We start from the raw sequence: 18,432 nt of genomic DNA on the forward strand, positions 1-18,432 counted from the left end.
CCTCTAGGGGAAATACTTCATAAATGGGTTTACGAAGCACCTTAACAATATTAGAGATAAGTAGAGATTTTTCTTGCAGTTGTGAAGTTTGTGGTCGGGAAAAAAATACAGCAGTCTATCATTTAAGTAGCAGATTTATGCTTATGACATACCTTGCTGAAACCTTCTCTGCATGCTTAAAATTTAAGTTCAAGCCTTTCAGTTGAATAGTACACATCGTGCCATTTCTCTGTTAATTAGTATGATATTAGCTCTTTTCAAGAGAACTGAAATACGCTTAAAATTTTCCTTATTCAATAAGAACTTTAATACTATTAAAGTTGATGAAAGGACTTAGAATTCTGATATCTGCGTCAGATGTGCATTCATGTTTTGGTGGAGTACATACTATGTGTTTGAGGTTTGTGGGCAAACACCTGTGGTTGTTGCTGTCCTGCTTTTAATTTTTGTTGTTCTGCTGAGCAAATAAAGTTTCTCTATTTGCAGATGATTGTAGTTTCTCCTCTAGAAGAAGTGGGCAAACCAGTTAGGAGTAGGAAAGAAAGAGTATAGCAATAGAGATGGATGAACAAGCCCTTTTAGGGCTAAACCCAAATGCTGATGCAGACTTCAGACAAAGAGTAAGTACTTTAATAATTGGAGGTGCTGCTTCAGTGCAAACGTCTCAGATTTTCTTGGGTGAGGGGTTGAGGGTTTGGTTTTCTTTTGGTTAATCAACACATAGGGTTTATGGTGGCAAGTACAAAACAAAGTCATGTTGCAAGCATGCAAGCTGGAGGTTGAGTGTCGCCAATTCTGTGAAATTATACTTAACATGCATAGAATTTATTTTTCTGTGCTCTTTTTCAGTCCTTTCAATTCTTTGTACTTGTTGCTCAGCTTCTTATGCAGGTTTCCATAGAATGAAAAGCAGCCACTGAAAACAATGAGTTGTTTGCAATTGCCTTTTTAATTCTTAGGTGGGGGGAGGGGGGTATTTGAATTGATTACCTGTCTTTAGTGACTTTTTAACGAAATGTGTGTTTTTACCTGTAGAGAAGCTTGTATTAGCATAGAATAGGTTAAGAAAGTAATCATGGTATGTAGGCAACAGTTACTTCAAGAAAGAGATACTCCTGTGAAAAGGCATTACAATTTATATAACTATTAATGAGTAAATATTTCTGTTTACTGATTATCAAGTTGATTCAACTGCCTACAAAATAATCTCTAGTAAAATCTTTCAGAAATGAGAATGTTAATACCTTAGGTTTGTATTCATAAAACAAATCCTGGAATGCATGAGAAACTTATAAATGTAGTTTGATGCAGCCTAGTATTGCTAAGCAGCCTGTTAAATATGTTGGTTCTGGGTATTTGTCTTTTTTTGAAAGTATGTGCGTAGCTAATCTTCAGTGTTCTGTAAATAGAATATCACTGTAAAATTTGAAGCTTGTGGATTTATTGACCTTTTAATTATGCAGGCTGCCTAATTTTGAAATATTTTATAGTAAAAGGTGACTTATCTATGACTCATCATACATATCTATGTAAGATGTAGCATATAAAGGAAGTATCAAACAATTTCTAGTAAAACTTTCAGTGTAAGAAAATTACCAGAACTATCTACAGGTAGTGAATTCTTGTTTTAAGAACTTATTTCAACTCACCGAATAATTACTTTGGGAAATTACTTTAGTGAATGGAAACAATTATGAACTCATGCAAAAAAACCCAACCAACCAAACAAAAAAAACCAAAACAAAAACCCAAAGCCCACCCAACTGCCAAAAAAAAAAACCCCTTGAAATACATGCATTCATAGAATTGAAATAATGTTGTTAATCTAATATCAGTTTCAAAAGTTACTTTACTGTTTTGTATAACAGGTCATACTATTAGATCAAGTTAACTGTTGTCAAAAGCTATTTAGAAGTTTTGATAAGCAACTTGATTATCTAAAATTTGGCAGAATTTTTTTCCAGTTTCTGTAATAGATTCATAAACTGACAGTTGTCAGGTGATTAGCGTTTGAATGTTTCTTGAGCTGGAGGTGTTGAATACAGACAGAGAGGTGCAACAAAAATAGCAAGGAGTTTTCAGTGAAAAATCTAAATCGCTTTCTCTTTAGAATTTGTGGAAGGAATTATAACTTGGGTGTGCATTTACACCTAGAGGGAAAGGCCCTGAGCAACTTCCTCTAGTTGACCCTATCTCTAGAGGTCCCTTCTAACATCATCATTTCTGATTCTGACTGTTACATTCAAGTAACAAAAATCTTTATACTGAATGTAAAGTGGAAATGGGTACCTATGATATTAGCATTTGAAGAAAGTCTTGTGTTATGGTAATTAGGGAGCTGTATAAATACTTGGATGTATCCAAATACTGTTTGTTTTTTTGAAGGATAGATATTTAAATGTGAGTCTTAAGTGTGCATGAGTTATTTTGCTGTGTGGTTTGTTCTTTTTTTTTTTTTAAATGAAACTTACTTGGATGTTTGCAGGCACTAGCCTACTTTGAGCAGCTGAAGATATCTCAGGATGCTTGGCAAGTCTGCGCAGAAGCGTTAGCTCAGAGTATATACAGGTAATGTAGATAATAATCATTGCTTATTTTCATTAGTAATACATTTGGGTCCAGTTTTAGATCTCCAGCATAATAGGCAAACTGTAAATTGCTGAAAGTTAATATTGTCTTCATACTACTTTTAGTTTCATGGTTGATCTGTGGCTTTTGTATAACGCCTTTTACGGAAGAGCAATGCATAACTAAAACTCCATATTAATTTAGTAGCCTAAAGACTGCTGGTTTATGAAATCCAGGGAAAAAGAAAGAGTTCTAGTGCTATCTTTTGGGGAGGAGAGGAGTGCTGAAAATTTTCCATTGTGAGACAAGGCAGTAATCTCAGTAGTTCCTTGCCTCTGTTCTATGGAGTAGGCAATCCGCAATCCCCTTTTTCAAGATGCAAAGAGTGTTTAGTCACCACTATTTTTGCACAGAGTTGTGTATTTGGATCTCAAATACTAGGTTATTGCTGTATGAGAATAATTTGAGTTGAAAGGAAACAGAGATTTGTATCTCCTGAACAACAGCAGTGATCTATGGTGAATGCTTTTTTGTAAATGATTTATCAAAACTTCTCTCTGCAACAGATTATGCAGTAATTAACAAAACCGCATAAGATTTGAAAACAGGATTTTATAATCTTTACCAAAATATGTTATGATTATTACAATTTTTTATCTTATAATCTACACAAGTTTTTAGATATATAGCATGTGGAAAGTCCCTTCCTAATCTATACTTCAGTTTGTCTTTAGCTTTGCTCTTTAAGACACAGTATACAACTTGCACTTAGTGTAGTAATGGACCTTGAACGTATTATTGAAGCCTGATGGATTTTTGTAAAGGCAGGATACAATAGGTATTGTAGGTTTGTATGTTCAGTACTAAAATCAAAGCATAACAAATTGGTGGCTACAGAAAAAAAAGATTATAATATCAAACATAAATATTAGTTTAACAGTTGCTCATTTTTTAGCAAATTAACTGCTTGAGTATTTGGTATTTGGTTTGAAGTAATAGCAGTAGTGTTTTTCTCTGGCGCACAGTAATTCTTGATTTGCCAAAGGGACGACCTGGTTGTAGTATTTGAAGATTTATTTTTTTTTTCCCCAGAGCCGTGTACCACATTGCCACCAGTAACAGAATTTTCTTTTTATTTTCTAGTGATGATCACATCAAGTTCTTTTGCTTTCAAGTTCTGGAGCATCAAATTAAGTTCAAGTGAGTAATTTTTCTTGATACTAGCCATATACGTCCATTTAATTTTCCCTTTTTATTTTGCTTGTAAAGAAACTTAAAATGGTATCTCATCTTTGTATGGTGGATGAGGTGGCTTTAATCCAGTCCAGAGGACTTTCTTATATTTCTTTACCTTTTCCTGGGAGAGGAGTAGTTGGGTTTTATGCAGCTGTTAGATTTTGAGCAGCATGCTCTACTTAGCTAGTCTGACACCTATGTGTGGCCCGACACAGACCCAAATACCAGGGATTGCTTGAAACTTACTTAGCCATTCCATTCTGGAGATTCAAGCCTTACTCTGTACTCTCACTGATTTTTGCAGAAAGCAGTCCTGCAAGCAGCAGCCTTGCTCAGTACAGAGTCCTGGACTTCAGACAAAGCCCCATTCATTCAATAACCATGGCAGAGATGTTAAGAGAAAGTAGTCTTTTCACTGACTGGTGTTTTCGTAGAATCATAATTTTAGGAAAAAATACTTTGAAATAATATAAGTCTAATTGTATGGAACTGCATTTTTTCATGCTTTGGGCTGCTTTGGTCTGGACTTGAACATCATGGCAGAGGTGTCTGCCTCTTGGAATATCATCATGACTGGTTCCAATACACTGAACATGTGGGTGAGGCTTTAGACAGGAATAAGAAGTATTTTGCAACTGATTTTCACAATTACGTATCAGAGCAAAAATGAAGGACTTAACTTTCTGTGATTTTTATTTATCTGATTTTTATCTCGTTGCCCATCTTCCTCTGCTTGTTCCACTCCTGTCACTTGTTTCCTGCAGTATATTTTCTCTTGTTTTCCTGCTTCTTATTTTCTTTGAGCATTTTCAGTGTTGGGTTTTTTTTTTCCTCCTTAATGAATAGTTACTTGTGACAGGAATATTGTAGTCACATTCAGCAGTCATTCCTGTTAAGGACTGTACCAAACCTATAGCTAGCTCTATTTGCAAGGAGTGTTCTCAGCTTAGCTAGTTCTGGGAAGGAACATGTGTGGGTAGTCTTTGAGGTGGACTGGGTATTATGTAAAATTTTTCCAAGACTCTACGTATGATGTAAAGCAGAGTTACTTGTTTGCTTTTTTGTTTTGACATATGTCTGATAATAAATGTACTGTAGGTCAGATCAGTGAAGGACTTCCTTTTCCTCACTATTGACGTCTTCAATGTGTAGTAAACAAGTTTGAGCAGATACAGATGTCTCTTCCTTCTCCTTGTGGCTTACAGTCAAATGTGTATTTTTATCAGGGTCGTAAGTCCTGTCCCTGATAGAGTAGTCTTCCTGCAAAATATCAAGGTCCTGCTCCAATACCAGAGGCAGTGGTGCCTCAAAATGCAGTCCATTAATATGGGCAAAGTGTTTTTCCTCATTTTTATGTCTTAGATTCAAATTTTTAACATGCAAATAGCTGTGTAAATTCCTTCTCTAGGAACCTTTTATTTACATTAATGAGCAGTATTATGTGCAATATTTAAAAAGTTTTTGCCTTACTGAATGTTGCGCTTGTTATGAAGCAGTTGTATTTTGATCTCATTATGCTTTGTTTCAGGTACTCTGAACTTACTGAAGTCCAACAGCAGCTAATTAGGGAAACACTCATAACATGGCTGCAAGCACAGGTAAGTATGTCCCTTCACAGCAGTCTTCCATAGTATGCTTATTAGTAGGCTAACATAAGGCATTGAATGTGCACTAAAAGTTTAATCTGTAATTTGGGTTCACAGATGGCTTCCTGAAGAGATACAGTATCTGATGGTTAAAAGCTTTTAACGTGCTAATCTTTATTAGAAATTCTTTAAATCAGATGTTATAAAGAAGTCTGTGCTTGAATTTCTTACTAAATGTAAAACTTTTATGTCAGGTAATGATTGTGGTTTAATCAGTTGTGTGTGAAATAAGGGGTATTAAATGTTTCCCTTTAGAGAGATGTAATCCAGATTCCAGGTGTTCCTGAGTGGCTGGAGGAGGAGCAGTAATTCTGTTTTTAAGACCCTCCTGGCCTAACTCCTGTTTGCTTAGAATACTAGCAGATGTTTATGAATGAACAGCATCACTCCTCTGTTCATACTATGGCACAGTATTGGCTATTCTTTCTTGTGGAATTAGTTACTGTAGCTGAATGCGTAGTATCAGTTGGACCCAAGAGTTTGCAATCAGCAGAACCATCAAGTGGGCTGACCCAAGTCTTTGCTTACACCTGCCATTGTCTAGTTATCATTTCACTTCTGCACTGGAAATTAACATAGTTGTTTTGTTTGTAGAAAACAGTAGGAAATGGAGTATCATACAACTTGAATACCAACAGATTGTTGTGAAATGAATTAAATTACTTTTAATTTCTCTTTGTGGCAAGCTGTTCCATTTAGGACGAGTTTATAGAAAAGGGGAAGGCAAGAGAGGGAGATTGGTAGTGACGGATTTTATCTCCACCACCACGCCCCAAGCTTAGATTTAGAAACTTCCTTTACTATTCTTAAAGCTAACATCTAATGTAGGCACAAGCTAGCTACAAGAGGTCTGTATCTTGGTTTCTGGAAGTTCGTGTTTACTCCTTTCACCAAACTGACAAATTAGCTCTTAGTCTTTGAATAGTACACTTAATGTCTTAGTCCTAAGCCTTCCACTTAGTACTATGTCACCCAGGGAGAATGTTTTCTCTGTTTCATTACAATTTAGCTATATTTTTTTCCAAATCCTTGGGAAAGCTTTTTATTGATCTCAACTAGGAAGAGAGGTAGTACGTTATCACTGTACAGAGATCAACAAGCATATATGATTCTTCTCTAATTTAGTAAGAATATACAAATAAAATATCTTGTTTCTACCAGATGCTGAATCCCCAGCCTGAGAAGACTTTTATTCGCAACAAAGCAGCACAAGTTTTTGCATTGCTTTTTGTTACTGAATATCTTACAAAATGGCCCAAGTTTTTTTTTGATATTCTATCAGTAGTTGACCTTAATCCACGAGGCGTGGATATGTACCTCAGAATCCTGATGGCTGTTGATGCTGAGCTGGTAGACCGGGATGTTGTTCATACATCAGAGGCAAGTTACTTTGCATTAACATTTGTTTTAAATTTCCGAAAGGTTCTCTTATTTTAATTAGAGCACACGACTTGCAGAGATGTTGGGTTTTTTCCTATAGCAACTCTGCCTTAGAGACGTTAGGTGGTTTAGATCCAGAAGCCATATGTTTTAAGGAATCCTAACATCAAAAATCTATTTAATGATCTAGAGGACTTTTCCCCTTTGTCTGCCTTGCTTCAGTGTTTGGGCACTGTGATAGAATAAAAGAGCGAAAACTAGGGTATTTTGGTTTTATTTCTTGCAAGAAAATAATGTGCTCTCTTTGGGTTTCTGATTTATTTGTCTTGCTAGGACAAGTGGTGTCTGGTAGTGGATACAGAAATGCTACTAATTTGACAAGATGCTCATCTATGTCAGGACTGATTTGTCCTTTTTCTGTATTGATAGGAGGCTCGTAGGAACACCTTATTAAAAGATACTATGAGGGAACAGTGCATTCCAAGTTTGGTGGAATCGTGGTACCAAATCTTACAAAACTATCAATATAATAACTCAGAGTTGACATGCCAGTGCCTTGAAGTAGTTGGAGCTTATGTATCCTGGATAGATTTGAGCCTGATAGCCAATGAAAGGTAAGGGGTTTTTGATGGAATATGTTTGCAAAAATAACCTTGATAAAGCATGCTGACTGTATTTCTGTGAAACAGAATTAAAACTCGTCTTTGAAGAAGGACATTTATATATAAAAATCTTTGGAGTTTTGGGTTGTTTTTTTTTTAGTGGAGTGATTGACTTTGCAAGCCAAGCCAATATAACAGCCAAAATACACTACAGAGTTTGCTGGATTCTCCTTAAAATGTATAAAAGTCAGATTTAGGCAGTACAATAGACTTTAAAACTGTCTCATAAGAAGAAACCATTGTAAATATGCACACAAATAGTATAAAGCTTCTATGCAGTGCTACTGTGTACATATAAAAATAATGTGGTTTTTTTTTCCTCTGAAGGTTTATAAATATGCTGCTAGGTCACATGTCTGTGGAAGTTCTCCGGGAAGAAGCCTGTGATTGTTTGTTTGAAATTGTAAATAAAGGAATGGACCCAATTGACAAAACAAAATTGGTTGAATCTTTATGTCAAGTATTACAGTCTGCTGGCCTCTTCAGTATTGATCAGGTTTGTATATTGATTTTTACAATAGGAATGAGTCACAGGTTTCTGACAGTTCTTAAATAAGCAAATGAACAGAAAACTATAAAACTAAGTCCACAGATAAGGGAGAATTAGTTGTGCTTCGGCATCAAAGCTAAACACTTCTTAGGGTTTTCTCATACTTAATTTAACAGCTTTTTATTAATATTCCTTATCATTTAAAACACACTGCATTTTGTTTGTCCTCAGCATGAGTTTTTCGTTTTAGAAGCAAGGTATTACATAACTCCTTTGTTCCTCTCTTAAAACATGTTGTGTGTACTGTTAATGCTGCTTCTGTCTTTTGTTGCCTTGAATCTTCTCTTCTGAATGATTCTGTAATAGGGCTTGTAGCCAAGGTAAGGTTTTTTAGGGTGAGACATTAGATCAGCTGTGCATAGTTAGGTAGGGGAAAGAGCTTTCTTAAGGGCATGTATGGTGTTCTGCATGTCTACACCATCAGACATGAGGCTTGAAATTCTTACCTATTAGCTGGAAACGTGTACTTACTAAGTAAATGTACATTCCCTGGCAGTTGCAGCATTTAAGGAACAGCTCTTTGCTACCTGCCATGGAGAAAAAGAAACCAGTCCTTATGAAGCTGTAGTCCTTAGATTGCAAGGCAGTTATCTCTTCGTTTTGAAGCCTTTGTCAAATTTGTATTCCTACTAAAATGCCAAAAATGTGCATTCATCAATTCAGGAGGTGTTCCTCTAAAAATCTTACCTCAGTCTTTCTGAGGAAGACTTGTTATTCTTCTGCTTTTGTACAGTTATGGCAGGGAGCGAAGCATCTGTTTGGGGTGACAGATCTAGGGGTATTTCTCAATTCTGATCAATGTATTTCCGCAGAAGCAAGCCATAGATATTTAATATTAACTCACTCTACAGGCAGTACCAAAAGTTGCTCATTATCAGTGTTTCTGAAGTGAGCTACAGCTTTTAATTCTTTGAAGTTTTCCCATAAAGATTTTCCTCTTATACAGCCTAAAATTTATGGTAGGTATGTGCTTCTGCTTTTACTTTGAACCTACTCCTTGCTGTAAAGTAAAAAGAGAAACAAACTAATCTGAAAAGATGAAGCAAGCTACTGTCGTATAATGGAAGATAGCCAAATCTGGCATTGCTTTATTTTTTCTCTCCACGTACCCCAGGGAAAATGAAGCAGGCAATTGTACTTTCCATCTAGGAGACAAATGTTGGTTTTACTACTTCTATATACTAGACATGGATAGTACAGGTTGTAAGCTCACGCACGTAAAGATGGGCTCTGCTAGTATTTTTAATCGGATGTCTTCTCTTGCAGGAAGATGATGTGGATTTTCTGGCCAGATTTTCTAAGTTGGTCAATGGGATGGGGCAAGCATTAATAGCTAGTTGGACTAAACTAATAAAAAATGGTGATATGAAGAGTGCTCAAGACACTCTGCAAGCTATTGAAGCAAAAGTGGCCCTGATGTTGCAGCTGCTAATTCACGAAGATGACGACATCTCATCTAATATCATTGGCTTTTGTTATGACTACCTTCACATCCTGAAACAAGTAAATATGTCTGGCTTCAACTTAGCATCACTCTCTGACATATGATTTAGTTTGATTTTTGTGGGAATACATGAATCTTGTAGCATGTGCAAGCTGACTTGCAAAATATTTTGACTAATTAGCATTCAGCATCTTTAATGGCTGTGGTCATGCTATTTATATAGTGTTGTTTAGAAATCTGAAGGAATTGGGTTAAATCTTGTGTTAAGTGGAAAGAAGGCTTGCAGATCATATGGCTGTTAGAAAAGCAAACCTGTCTTTTCCTATTAGTAATGAAGAAGTTACTATACAAAAAATAACACTTGAAACTTATTTTACAGCTTCCTGCACTTTCAGACCAACAAAAGGCTAATGTAGAGGTAAGCGTTTTCTTTTTACTAGAGATTCTTTTTTTCAAGAACACATTGGGTCAGAATCTTTCATTTTGCTGAAACAAATAATGTTTTATTTATACGTCCTAAAATGTGCATGTAACAGTAATTAAAAGGGAAGGCTTAAAAGTAAGGACACTGTGTTCCATCTTCTGCTAAGTAACTACAGCTGTTTCTTTAAATAGTAAACCTATATTGAATTGTGTATGAAGATGAAAGTTATTTTAGAGCTGGTCTTCCCAAGCAACCCTTAAGCATATGTTGGTAAGCTCCTGTACAGTCTGCAGAGTTGATAGAATGTTCTTAAATCAGGGTAGAAGAGGAGGGTGTTTTTTTTCCTGAAGATTTATTTTTATTAAAACCTGCCCTAATTCCAAAGGATTGGAAGACCTATGGGAAGGATTGTCATAAAATTCAACCCTTGATAGTATAATAAGGTAAACTTGTGAAAGAAGCTGCAATTCAAATATAACAGTTGTACTTATAATGAGCAGTTATGTGTTAAGCATTACATTGAACTATACATTAAAATTAAATTTAAGCTTAAGTTTATATGCTCGAGTTTATACAAAAGCTTAAGTTTATATATAAAAGGCATTGAGTTTAATAAATAAGGTTTATATCTAGTTTTGGAGGTAGTAAACTTGTGGGGGTTTTTTCAGCACAGTCCTTCTTAAATTTCTTTTTCCTATGACCGTTCTGCACCAATGTGGATGTACAAATTTAGATCTTGAACTGGTTAGATTGGTGCAGATATTTTGTAAGTTCATATAGCTGACAGCCATGATTCCTTTTCCTTTACAAAGAAAGCTCAATTCAGTACCTGTACTAACATGGAAAGCTGAATTTGGATAACTGTGGTCTTAGATTATCTTGATCTGGTTTTGTCTAATGTCTGTTTAAATTGGATGAGGTAACACAGTAAGAGAAATTTGATAATATCACTGAATCTTTTTGTTACTATGTCTCTTCTGTTCTTTAACTGGATCAAACCAAATTGCTACTGTAGTGCACTTAAGACACTTAAAATTTCAATATGTTACTGTTCTGAAATCTGTTGTTTTGTTAAACTTGCTTTCATACTGAAGAACGTTGTTATGATTATTTCTTAATTTTACTGAGCACTTCTCGAGGATTTGTGTTAAACTGAAAGTAATCATGCCAATCTTTTTATCCACTTCGCAATAAGAAAGTATTAAGAAATAGCCTAAATCTTGCTGTTGTCTGCCTTAAGCTTTAAGTTGTGTGCTTAGCAGCATTCCTTTAAAGTTTTGTGCCTAAGAAGTTCTCACTTTCAACTTGCTTGTTATTTGAACAGGAAAAAGGGGGATCTTGTCTATTGTGCCTTTGAAGTCCCAAAGTTTGTTGGTTTTTTTCTCATCAGGAGGATCACATTTTCAATTCTTAAAATGACAGGTGGTTTCTAAGCATTTTTGGCTACAAGCATATCACATTAAGGTTTTGTAATTATTTTAATTCTTTAATATCGCTTCTTACAGAGAAGCAGAGACTTATCACAGATGATGCTGACACTTGGTGTCAATAGAAAGCCTCATCACATTCTTGCTATTTGACCATGTTCTTCCTCGAAGTATTACAAGTGTCTATTTCTGCAAGATCACCAAGAATTTCATTTAAGTAACCTAAGCTTAATTCATTGGTCCATTTTGGTGTTAAAGAACTTCAGGTTTTGCACTTAAAAGGAAAAATATGTAATTGATTAATTTGTCAAAGGTTTTTTGTTGCGGGTTTTCTACCATGTTCTCTTGTTTATTATTCGTCTGAAATTTGTGGCTATCTGCATTCAGAACCTCCAGTACTGGAAGAGAATAGTAAAATGCTAATCAAGTTCTTGCTGATATGATCAGCACTTTCATTTGCTACAGTTATAATAAAAGCTGTTGGCTACTGAATTTAACCAATATGGGAAAAAAAAAGACACAAGTTTGTTTTTTCACCTGGTAGTAGGTATAGGGATGAGGTGCTCTATTATGCTGATCAAATACCTGTTATTCTACTGAGTTTTCTCGAATATTTAGTGCACTCGTTCCTTGTAATAGGTATATGCATATGTCATGCCCCATTACTTGTTGCTACCTAATATTCTCTTGGACTTCTAACACTTTATTGTTGTTATAGATATAAAAATGGTCTGCTTCTGATTCAGTTTTAATTATTTAGAATAGCTTTTTGTTCATTTGAAATATTTAAATTTAATACACATTTTTGTAGGTTCCCCAGAACAAACTCAATTTAAACTAGTTTTTTATTTTCAAATTAAAATTTATTTTAAAATATATTTTTAAATACTTGATTTAGCTAACTGTGTGTGTCAGTCCAATTTCTGTCCATCCTGGAAAGCATGAATGGAATAGAGTACTCTATGTGTTTTAAACATTAAATCAGAGTTCTAAAAACCTGAACTAGTAAATGCTTAGTAAGATCAAAGTGATACATTTATAGTTTGAGACTTCAGTAGAGATGAGATCAAGTTTTAGGACTTGGCAACAGTCCCTACTAAGGTGAAATCACATCAGTGCTTTAACTGATCTAACAACTTGCTGCTGCTGAAAAGAGAAGGTTTTGCTTTGCTTACTTTTGTTTACTGCTCTGGGCTCTCAAGTCTTGGATTCTTTGCTGAACCAATTCACCTTGTTAACCTGTTGTCCTAACCTGGCTAAACCACAACACCTGTCCCCAAGAAAACATCTCAAGGATGTTGAACTATTAGAGGTTAATGTTATGGTTAAGCTAACCTGTCCCTTTAGAACTGGATCTTGGACAACCTGTTTAGCTTCCTCTGCCTAGCTCAGTCATCTTAATTGTTGTTTTCAGTGTGAACTGAACAGCACAGATGACAAGCAGGAAACAAAGCCAGGTGATACTGCCAGAGACTGACTGAGAGCTCCAAGTCATCTGTGCTGTGTATCTGGAATGGCCTCTGTGCATTGTTTGGATATATTCCTTCTGTTTTAATTTGGACTGCTACTTCTGCTAAACCTCTGAAAATAATAATTCAAATGGGATTTAAAATGTTTGTAAACATCTAACACTTGCTTTAATGTTTCCTTTACTGTAGGATTTTAACTGTTGCTTCTTATCACTTGTCTGCTTCTACACTTACACTTCTGTTTTTTATCTTAGGCAATCATGTTGGCTGTTATGAAGAAGTTGACATATGATGAAGAATATAATTTTGAAAATGAGGTATTGTGTTATATGAATAAACAGACAAATGCAGCTTAAATTACATGTAGTAAAACTTGATGACGCTTTTAAAATCGATATTTTTCATACACTAGGGATTTGAAGGTAGGAAGCAAAGATCTGTAGGCTGAATTTTTTTCCTGTTTGGAAAGCTTTTTTAATCTCTGGGCATGTCTGCATAGGACAAAACAACATAGCAAAGGAATATCTAAGCCAGTTCAGTTAACAGGATATTTCTGGCTGCATTTGTGCAGAACTATTCCTAGGCAAATACAACTGTGCTGTTAGCTAAACATAGCTGTTGAGCTGGCTTGTTCAGTGTGAGTTTGCGTGTTTCTGCAATTCTATCTTGCAAAAAAGATTTGAGAAACATTGTGTAATGAAACTCTTCAAGAGATGTTGCTTCACCTATTTCAGATGGTCAAACCTTGGCAAAAATAAGCTAAAGGAGGCAGAAGGTCTTTGATTTCACCTTCCTCCCATGCTTACATCTCTGTCGGCCAGCAGTAACGATTGTTATACTTACTTTTGCTCCAGGCTGTTCAGAGACCTATAGTCTTAAACAGGTCAACATAAACTGTATGCAGTCCATGATAAATGTTTCTGTCAGTTTAATTTTAAAACTAAGCTAGATGCTGAGAAAGAACATCTTTGAGGAATGAGTCAATTTTTGAGAACTGGATCAATAAGGCTTTGCCAAGAGCATTTTATGTCTTATACTTTTGGCTAGTTTTCAGTTTGGAAAGCTTTTTTAATGTTTCTGGACTGAACGGAGTGGTTCTCAACATACTATAACCAGTCACAAAGGAGCCTGCTGTTATGTTGCAAGAGCATAGGGCGAGCATTATTGAATTCTCTGAGCATGGCATACTGTTCTTGCATGTACACGTCTTTGTTTTACGTGTAATTGTCTAAAATGGTTGTCAATTAATTTAAACATGAAAATACAGACTTCGCTGACATGTGAGTGTTTTGTAGGGTGAAGATGAAGCAATGTTTGTGGAGTACAGAAAACAGTTGAAACTGTTGCTGGACAGACTTGCTCAGGTCTCACCAGAGTTACTGTTGGCATCTGTCCGCAGAGTTTTTAACACTACACTTCAGTAAGTTGGGTCTTTTAACTTGTTTACGTGATACCCTTAGCTTTTTTTGCCTTTTGTAACTCTCAGAGTTTGTAATGAACATAAGTGTGGTGTAGCAAGGTGAAACCAATTGTTAGAATGAGTTTTACAACTTCATGATAAATATGACTTTGTATAATCTTTTACTCAGCTGCTTAGAAAGAAAAAGCTTTCTTTTTGTAACCTTAAATGGCAGCTATTTTTTTTTTTTCCCTAGAGATATTTCTTGATCTTTATCATTTACCTACACAGCAACAGCTGTTTGGACAGGTGTTCACTTTACACCTCAAGAAAATGCTTGTGAGATGTGGCAAAATTTTATGTATTACTGCTGTCAGAAAACCAAGGTTAAAAGTGAAGTATTTTTTACAGAAAGAGCAGAACCTGTCCTGGAAATGATGCATGTAAATAAAGAAACATTATTACTAGTCACCTGACTAGGAGGACAGTTGTGTGTGTACAAATAGGAATCCAGTGTTGTTGGTGGCTTCCTTGTACCTTGCTCTTTAGTGAGTTCTCTTTTTAAGTGAAGCTGAATGGCTTGTACATTTGTCATAGTAGGTGGTTTTGTACCTAAATAAGCACTTCAAGAAATTTGTAGCTTTCAAGTTGAAACTGATAAAAGAAAACTGGTGCACTCTGATGGAGAGGTGCTCTGTGCATAAAATCTTCCAGAAGCATCCTGAAATACTGCCTATGTCCTACTGTGTTTTTCTTAGTTTAAATCTGTTCTTTTTATGCTGTGCATCTGAAGAACGCTCAAAAGAAAATACTAACGTGGTAGAACTGTGATTATTTCATAAGCTACTACGTGCTAACATGATCTTCATATTCTTTCTCTAGGAATTGGCAAACTACACGATTTATGGAAGTAGAAGTAGCAATAAGGCTGCTGTATATGTTGGCAGAGGCTCTTCCTGTATCTCATGGTGCTCACTTCTCTGGTGATGTTACAAAAGCTACGGCTTTACAAGACATGATGAGAACGGTAAGCATGTGTGTTGCAGAAGCTATGTAAAAATGCTAATAAAGACTGGAATATTCCAGCTGAAATGGCTCATCTTAATTGCCAGTATGTCACTTGCATTGTAGTTAGTTGTTACAAATGGCTAAAGTACTAACTTGCTAATGCTTTTTTTTGTAGCTGGTGACTTCTGGTGTTAGTGCCTATCAACATACATCAGTGACCCTGGAATTCTTTGAAACAGTGGTTAGATATGAAAAATTCTTTGCTGTTGAACCTCAGCACATTCCAACTGTTCTAGTAAGTTTCATCTCATTTATATTTTTTGACTAGATAAGTTCTTTAGATTTTGGAAATCTTATTTTCTGAAAGTAGCTATAGTAGCTGAGTTTCTTGAATTTTTGAATGATTAGCTTCCACCCTTCTTGTTAAGGATTCTAAGACTGAAATACTATTTTGATTACAGATGGCATTTTTAGATCACCGTGGTCTTCGCCATACAAGTCCCAAAGTACGAAGTCGAACGGCTTACCTCTTTTCCAGATTTGTCAAGTCTCTTAAGTGAGTAAAGCTGTTACAATGTATCCAAATTGCACTGAATTTACCATACATGGCCCTTCAGTACATCACAGTTGAAACAGACTGGGCTTCAAATGGACTGCAATGAAGTAATATATCAAAACGGTGCTCTAGCAGCGTTGTCCTACTGTGTAAGACTAAGGTAGCAGTGGAAAAAATTGACACAGAACAAAACTGGAATACATATGCTTATCTTACTTTCATTAGATGTTAAAACTGATCAACAATGTAAATGTCTGTCCTGCTTCTCTTCAGCAAGCAGAGCTGAGCGTGATCTGGAGACTCCCCAGAGTAACTCTGCCCTGTCCGTGACCAAATTCTGATTATTTACAGAATTTACACTGATGAAGTTTACTCGATGTATTAGAGCCCTTCAAACAGTCCAGTCCTGTTGGTCTCATTTCCTAGGCATGTACGTAATGTAGAGGCAGGAGAAGCTCCAGGATGCTTCACATTTCAGAAGGATCCTATTTTTTAACTGTTAATAAAAATATTTCACTCAGATGAGTGAGGTTATCTATGCATCTTTTAAAAAAAAGAGGGAAAGAAAGACATTTTGTTTCTCACTATGCCGTGTATCTTTTTGGCCTCGCACAAGCACCATATTGATAAGCCAGATGTTTCTACAACAGTGCTTTGATATTTAAAGGGGACTTCTATATTGACAAGGTAGTTTAGTGTCCAGCTTTACAGCTTAAATAAAATACCAAGAAACCTGTAAAAATGCACACGCTTCTAAATAGTGTTATGTACTTGTGTTTTACTTCAGTAAGCAAATGAATCCCTTTATTGAAGATGTTCTGAATAGAATACAAGACCTGCTGGAACTTTCTCCTCCTGTGAGTATTTACAGCAGGTTTTTGTAATAAATAAAGCTTGCACTTAACTCATCAGTGTGCCTGAGTCCTTACAGAATTGCAAGCTTAGCACACAAACATTTAAACATAAATAATTGTCCTGCTTTTTTGATGTGAGATCACTTTCGTGCTTACATTTTTACCTAACTTTAATAATCTTGCTTATGTGGGTTTCTGGGAGTATAGGCTAGAGATGGGTGTATATAGAAGGCTATCTCTCTGAATTGTATAGAAATAGTTGTTCCTTCAAATATGTTTTTACCTGTACTTGACACTTCTACTCAAGTAGGAAGATAATAAAACTATTGTAAATACACTATAGAGATTACTTAGATATGATTAAACAAAGAAAAGTATCTTTAAACTTTGAGAAGACAACTTTGATAAAGGACATCTAGTGAATTATGCCTGTTATCTTCCGTTTTAGGAAAATGGTTACCAGGCTCTGTTAAGCAGTGATGATCAACTTTTCATTTATGAAACAGCTGGAGTATTAATAGTTAACAGCGAATACTCTGCAGAAAGAAAACAGGTTCTAATGAGGAATTTGTTGACTCCACTGATGGAGAAGTTCAAAGTATTGTTAGAAAAACTGGTGATGGCACAAGATGAGGACAGACAGATGGCACTGGCTGACTGCCTCAATCATGCCGTTGGATTTGCTAGGTAGGTACAGCACAGTGATTCTGTGTGTTTCTGGTTTGAGTAAAAGGGAAATAAAAAGGATTTATTGGGAGGAGGGCCTGAATTTCTACCTGTGCTTTATTGACCTAGAAAATCATGGTGGTTGTAGAATTTCTTATGGTAGCCCAGAAAATGAGTTAAGTTCCTTTAGAAAAAAATGCTATGGATATAGATACAGGGAATATTAAGCAATTTTATAATGAACAAGCATCTATTCCCTTCCTCAAAGAGTTGTATGGAGCTATTCTAATCATACATTGTTTGTAAATTGTCAAAAACTGCCAAAGTGTAACTACTTCATAGCAAATAATTCTGTTGGTTACTTCCAGTGTTTGGCTTTCATTTCATGAAGTGTAATATTCTAGTTTAGTGTGTGGGTTTTAAAGAATATATTGTTCTCAGTGTTACTGCTTCTTCATTGTATCAGGATGTGAGCTTATATAAAACTTGATGTATTTCTTTTACAGCCGAACCAGCAAGGCTTTCAGCAATAAGCAAACTGTAAAACAATGTGGCTGCTCAGAGGTTTATCTGGACTGCTTACAAACATTTTTGCCAGCTCTCAGTTGCCCATTACAAAAGGAAGTTCTGAGAAGCGGTGTCCGTACTTTCCTTCACCGCATGATTATTTGCCTAGAGGAAGAAGTTCTTCCATTCATTCCTTCTGCCTCTGAACACATGCTTAAAGATTGTGAAGCAAAAGATCTTCAAGAATTCATTCCTCTTATAAACCAAATAACAGCTAAGTTTAAGGTATGATATTGCATAAGCTGTTCACGGTCAAAGTGTTGCTGATACCTCCTCTTTTCTGGTTCCAGAAAAATAACTGTGTCAGAACCTTATCTCACAATTAGTAAGTACATTTCTAAGGCTGCTACTGGGAAACATAGTGTTCAACCACAGTTGTACATTGCTGGAGTCACAGTGATTAAATGAGTGTTCTTTGATTAGTGTCAGAATTTTATATTATTTCTAAATTTTTCAGTTTAATATTTTAAAATAAAATATGACTATCAGCACAAAATTATTTGTTTTGACACGATTAACTTCATGTCCTCCAATGAAGTGGTAAGCTAATATTGCAAACTATGCAAGCTCCAAAGT

The 18,432-nt window shown here is 35.6% G+C and overlaps 1 protein-coding gene across 1 annotated transcript in view; it reads left to right on the top strand.

Annotated features, from left to right (window-relative positions):
- Window positions 1-18,432, top strand: part of XPOT (exportin for tRNA) — a 30,191-nt gene that overhangs the window by 4,091 nt on the left and 7,668 nt on the right. The window contains exons 2-18 of the mRNA XM_075745643.1: window positions 487-620; window positions 2,486-2,568; window positions 3,712-3,768; window positions 5,333-5,402; window positions 6,612-6,830; window positions 7,260-7,444; window positions 7,820-7,988; window positions 9,309-9,545; window positions 9,866-9,904; window positions 13,061-13,123; window positions 14,102-14,226; window positions 15,088-15,232; window positions 15,389-15,508; window positions 15,675-15,769; window positions 16,557-16,626; window positions 17,072-17,310; window positions 17,796-18,081. Coding sequence (XP_075601758.1) covers window positions 561-620; window positions 2,486-2,568; window positions 3,712-3,768; window positions 5,333-5,402; window positions 6,612-6,830; window positions 7,260-7,444; window positions 7,820-7,988; window positions 9,309-9,545; window positions 9,866-9,904; window positions 13,061-13,123; window positions 14,102-14,226; window positions 15,088-15,232; window positions 15,389-15,508; window positions 15,675-15,769; window positions 16,557-16,626; window positions 17,072-17,310; window positions 17,796-18,081 — 2,262 coding nt within the window. The 5' untranslated portion in view covers window positions 487-560. The remainder of the gene's footprint in view (window positions 1-486; window positions 621-2,485; window positions 2,569-3,711; window positions 3,769-5,332; window positions 5,403-6,611; window positions 6,831-7,259; window positions 7,445-7,819; window positions 7,989-9,308; window positions 9,546-9,865; window positions 9,905-13,060; window positions 13,124-14,101; window positions 14,227-15,087; window positions 15,233-15,388; window positions 15,509-15,674; window positions 15,770-16,556; window positions 16,627-17,071; window positions 17,311-17,795; window positions 18,082-18,432) is intronic.

Source organism: Balearica regulorum, chromosome 1 (assembly GCF_011004875.1).
Source record: "Balearica regulorum gibbericeps isolate bBalReg1 chromosome 1, bBalReg1.pri, whole genome shotgun sequence".
NCBI lineage: Eukaryota > Metazoa > Chordata > Aves > Gruiformes > Gruidae > Balearica > Balearica regulorum.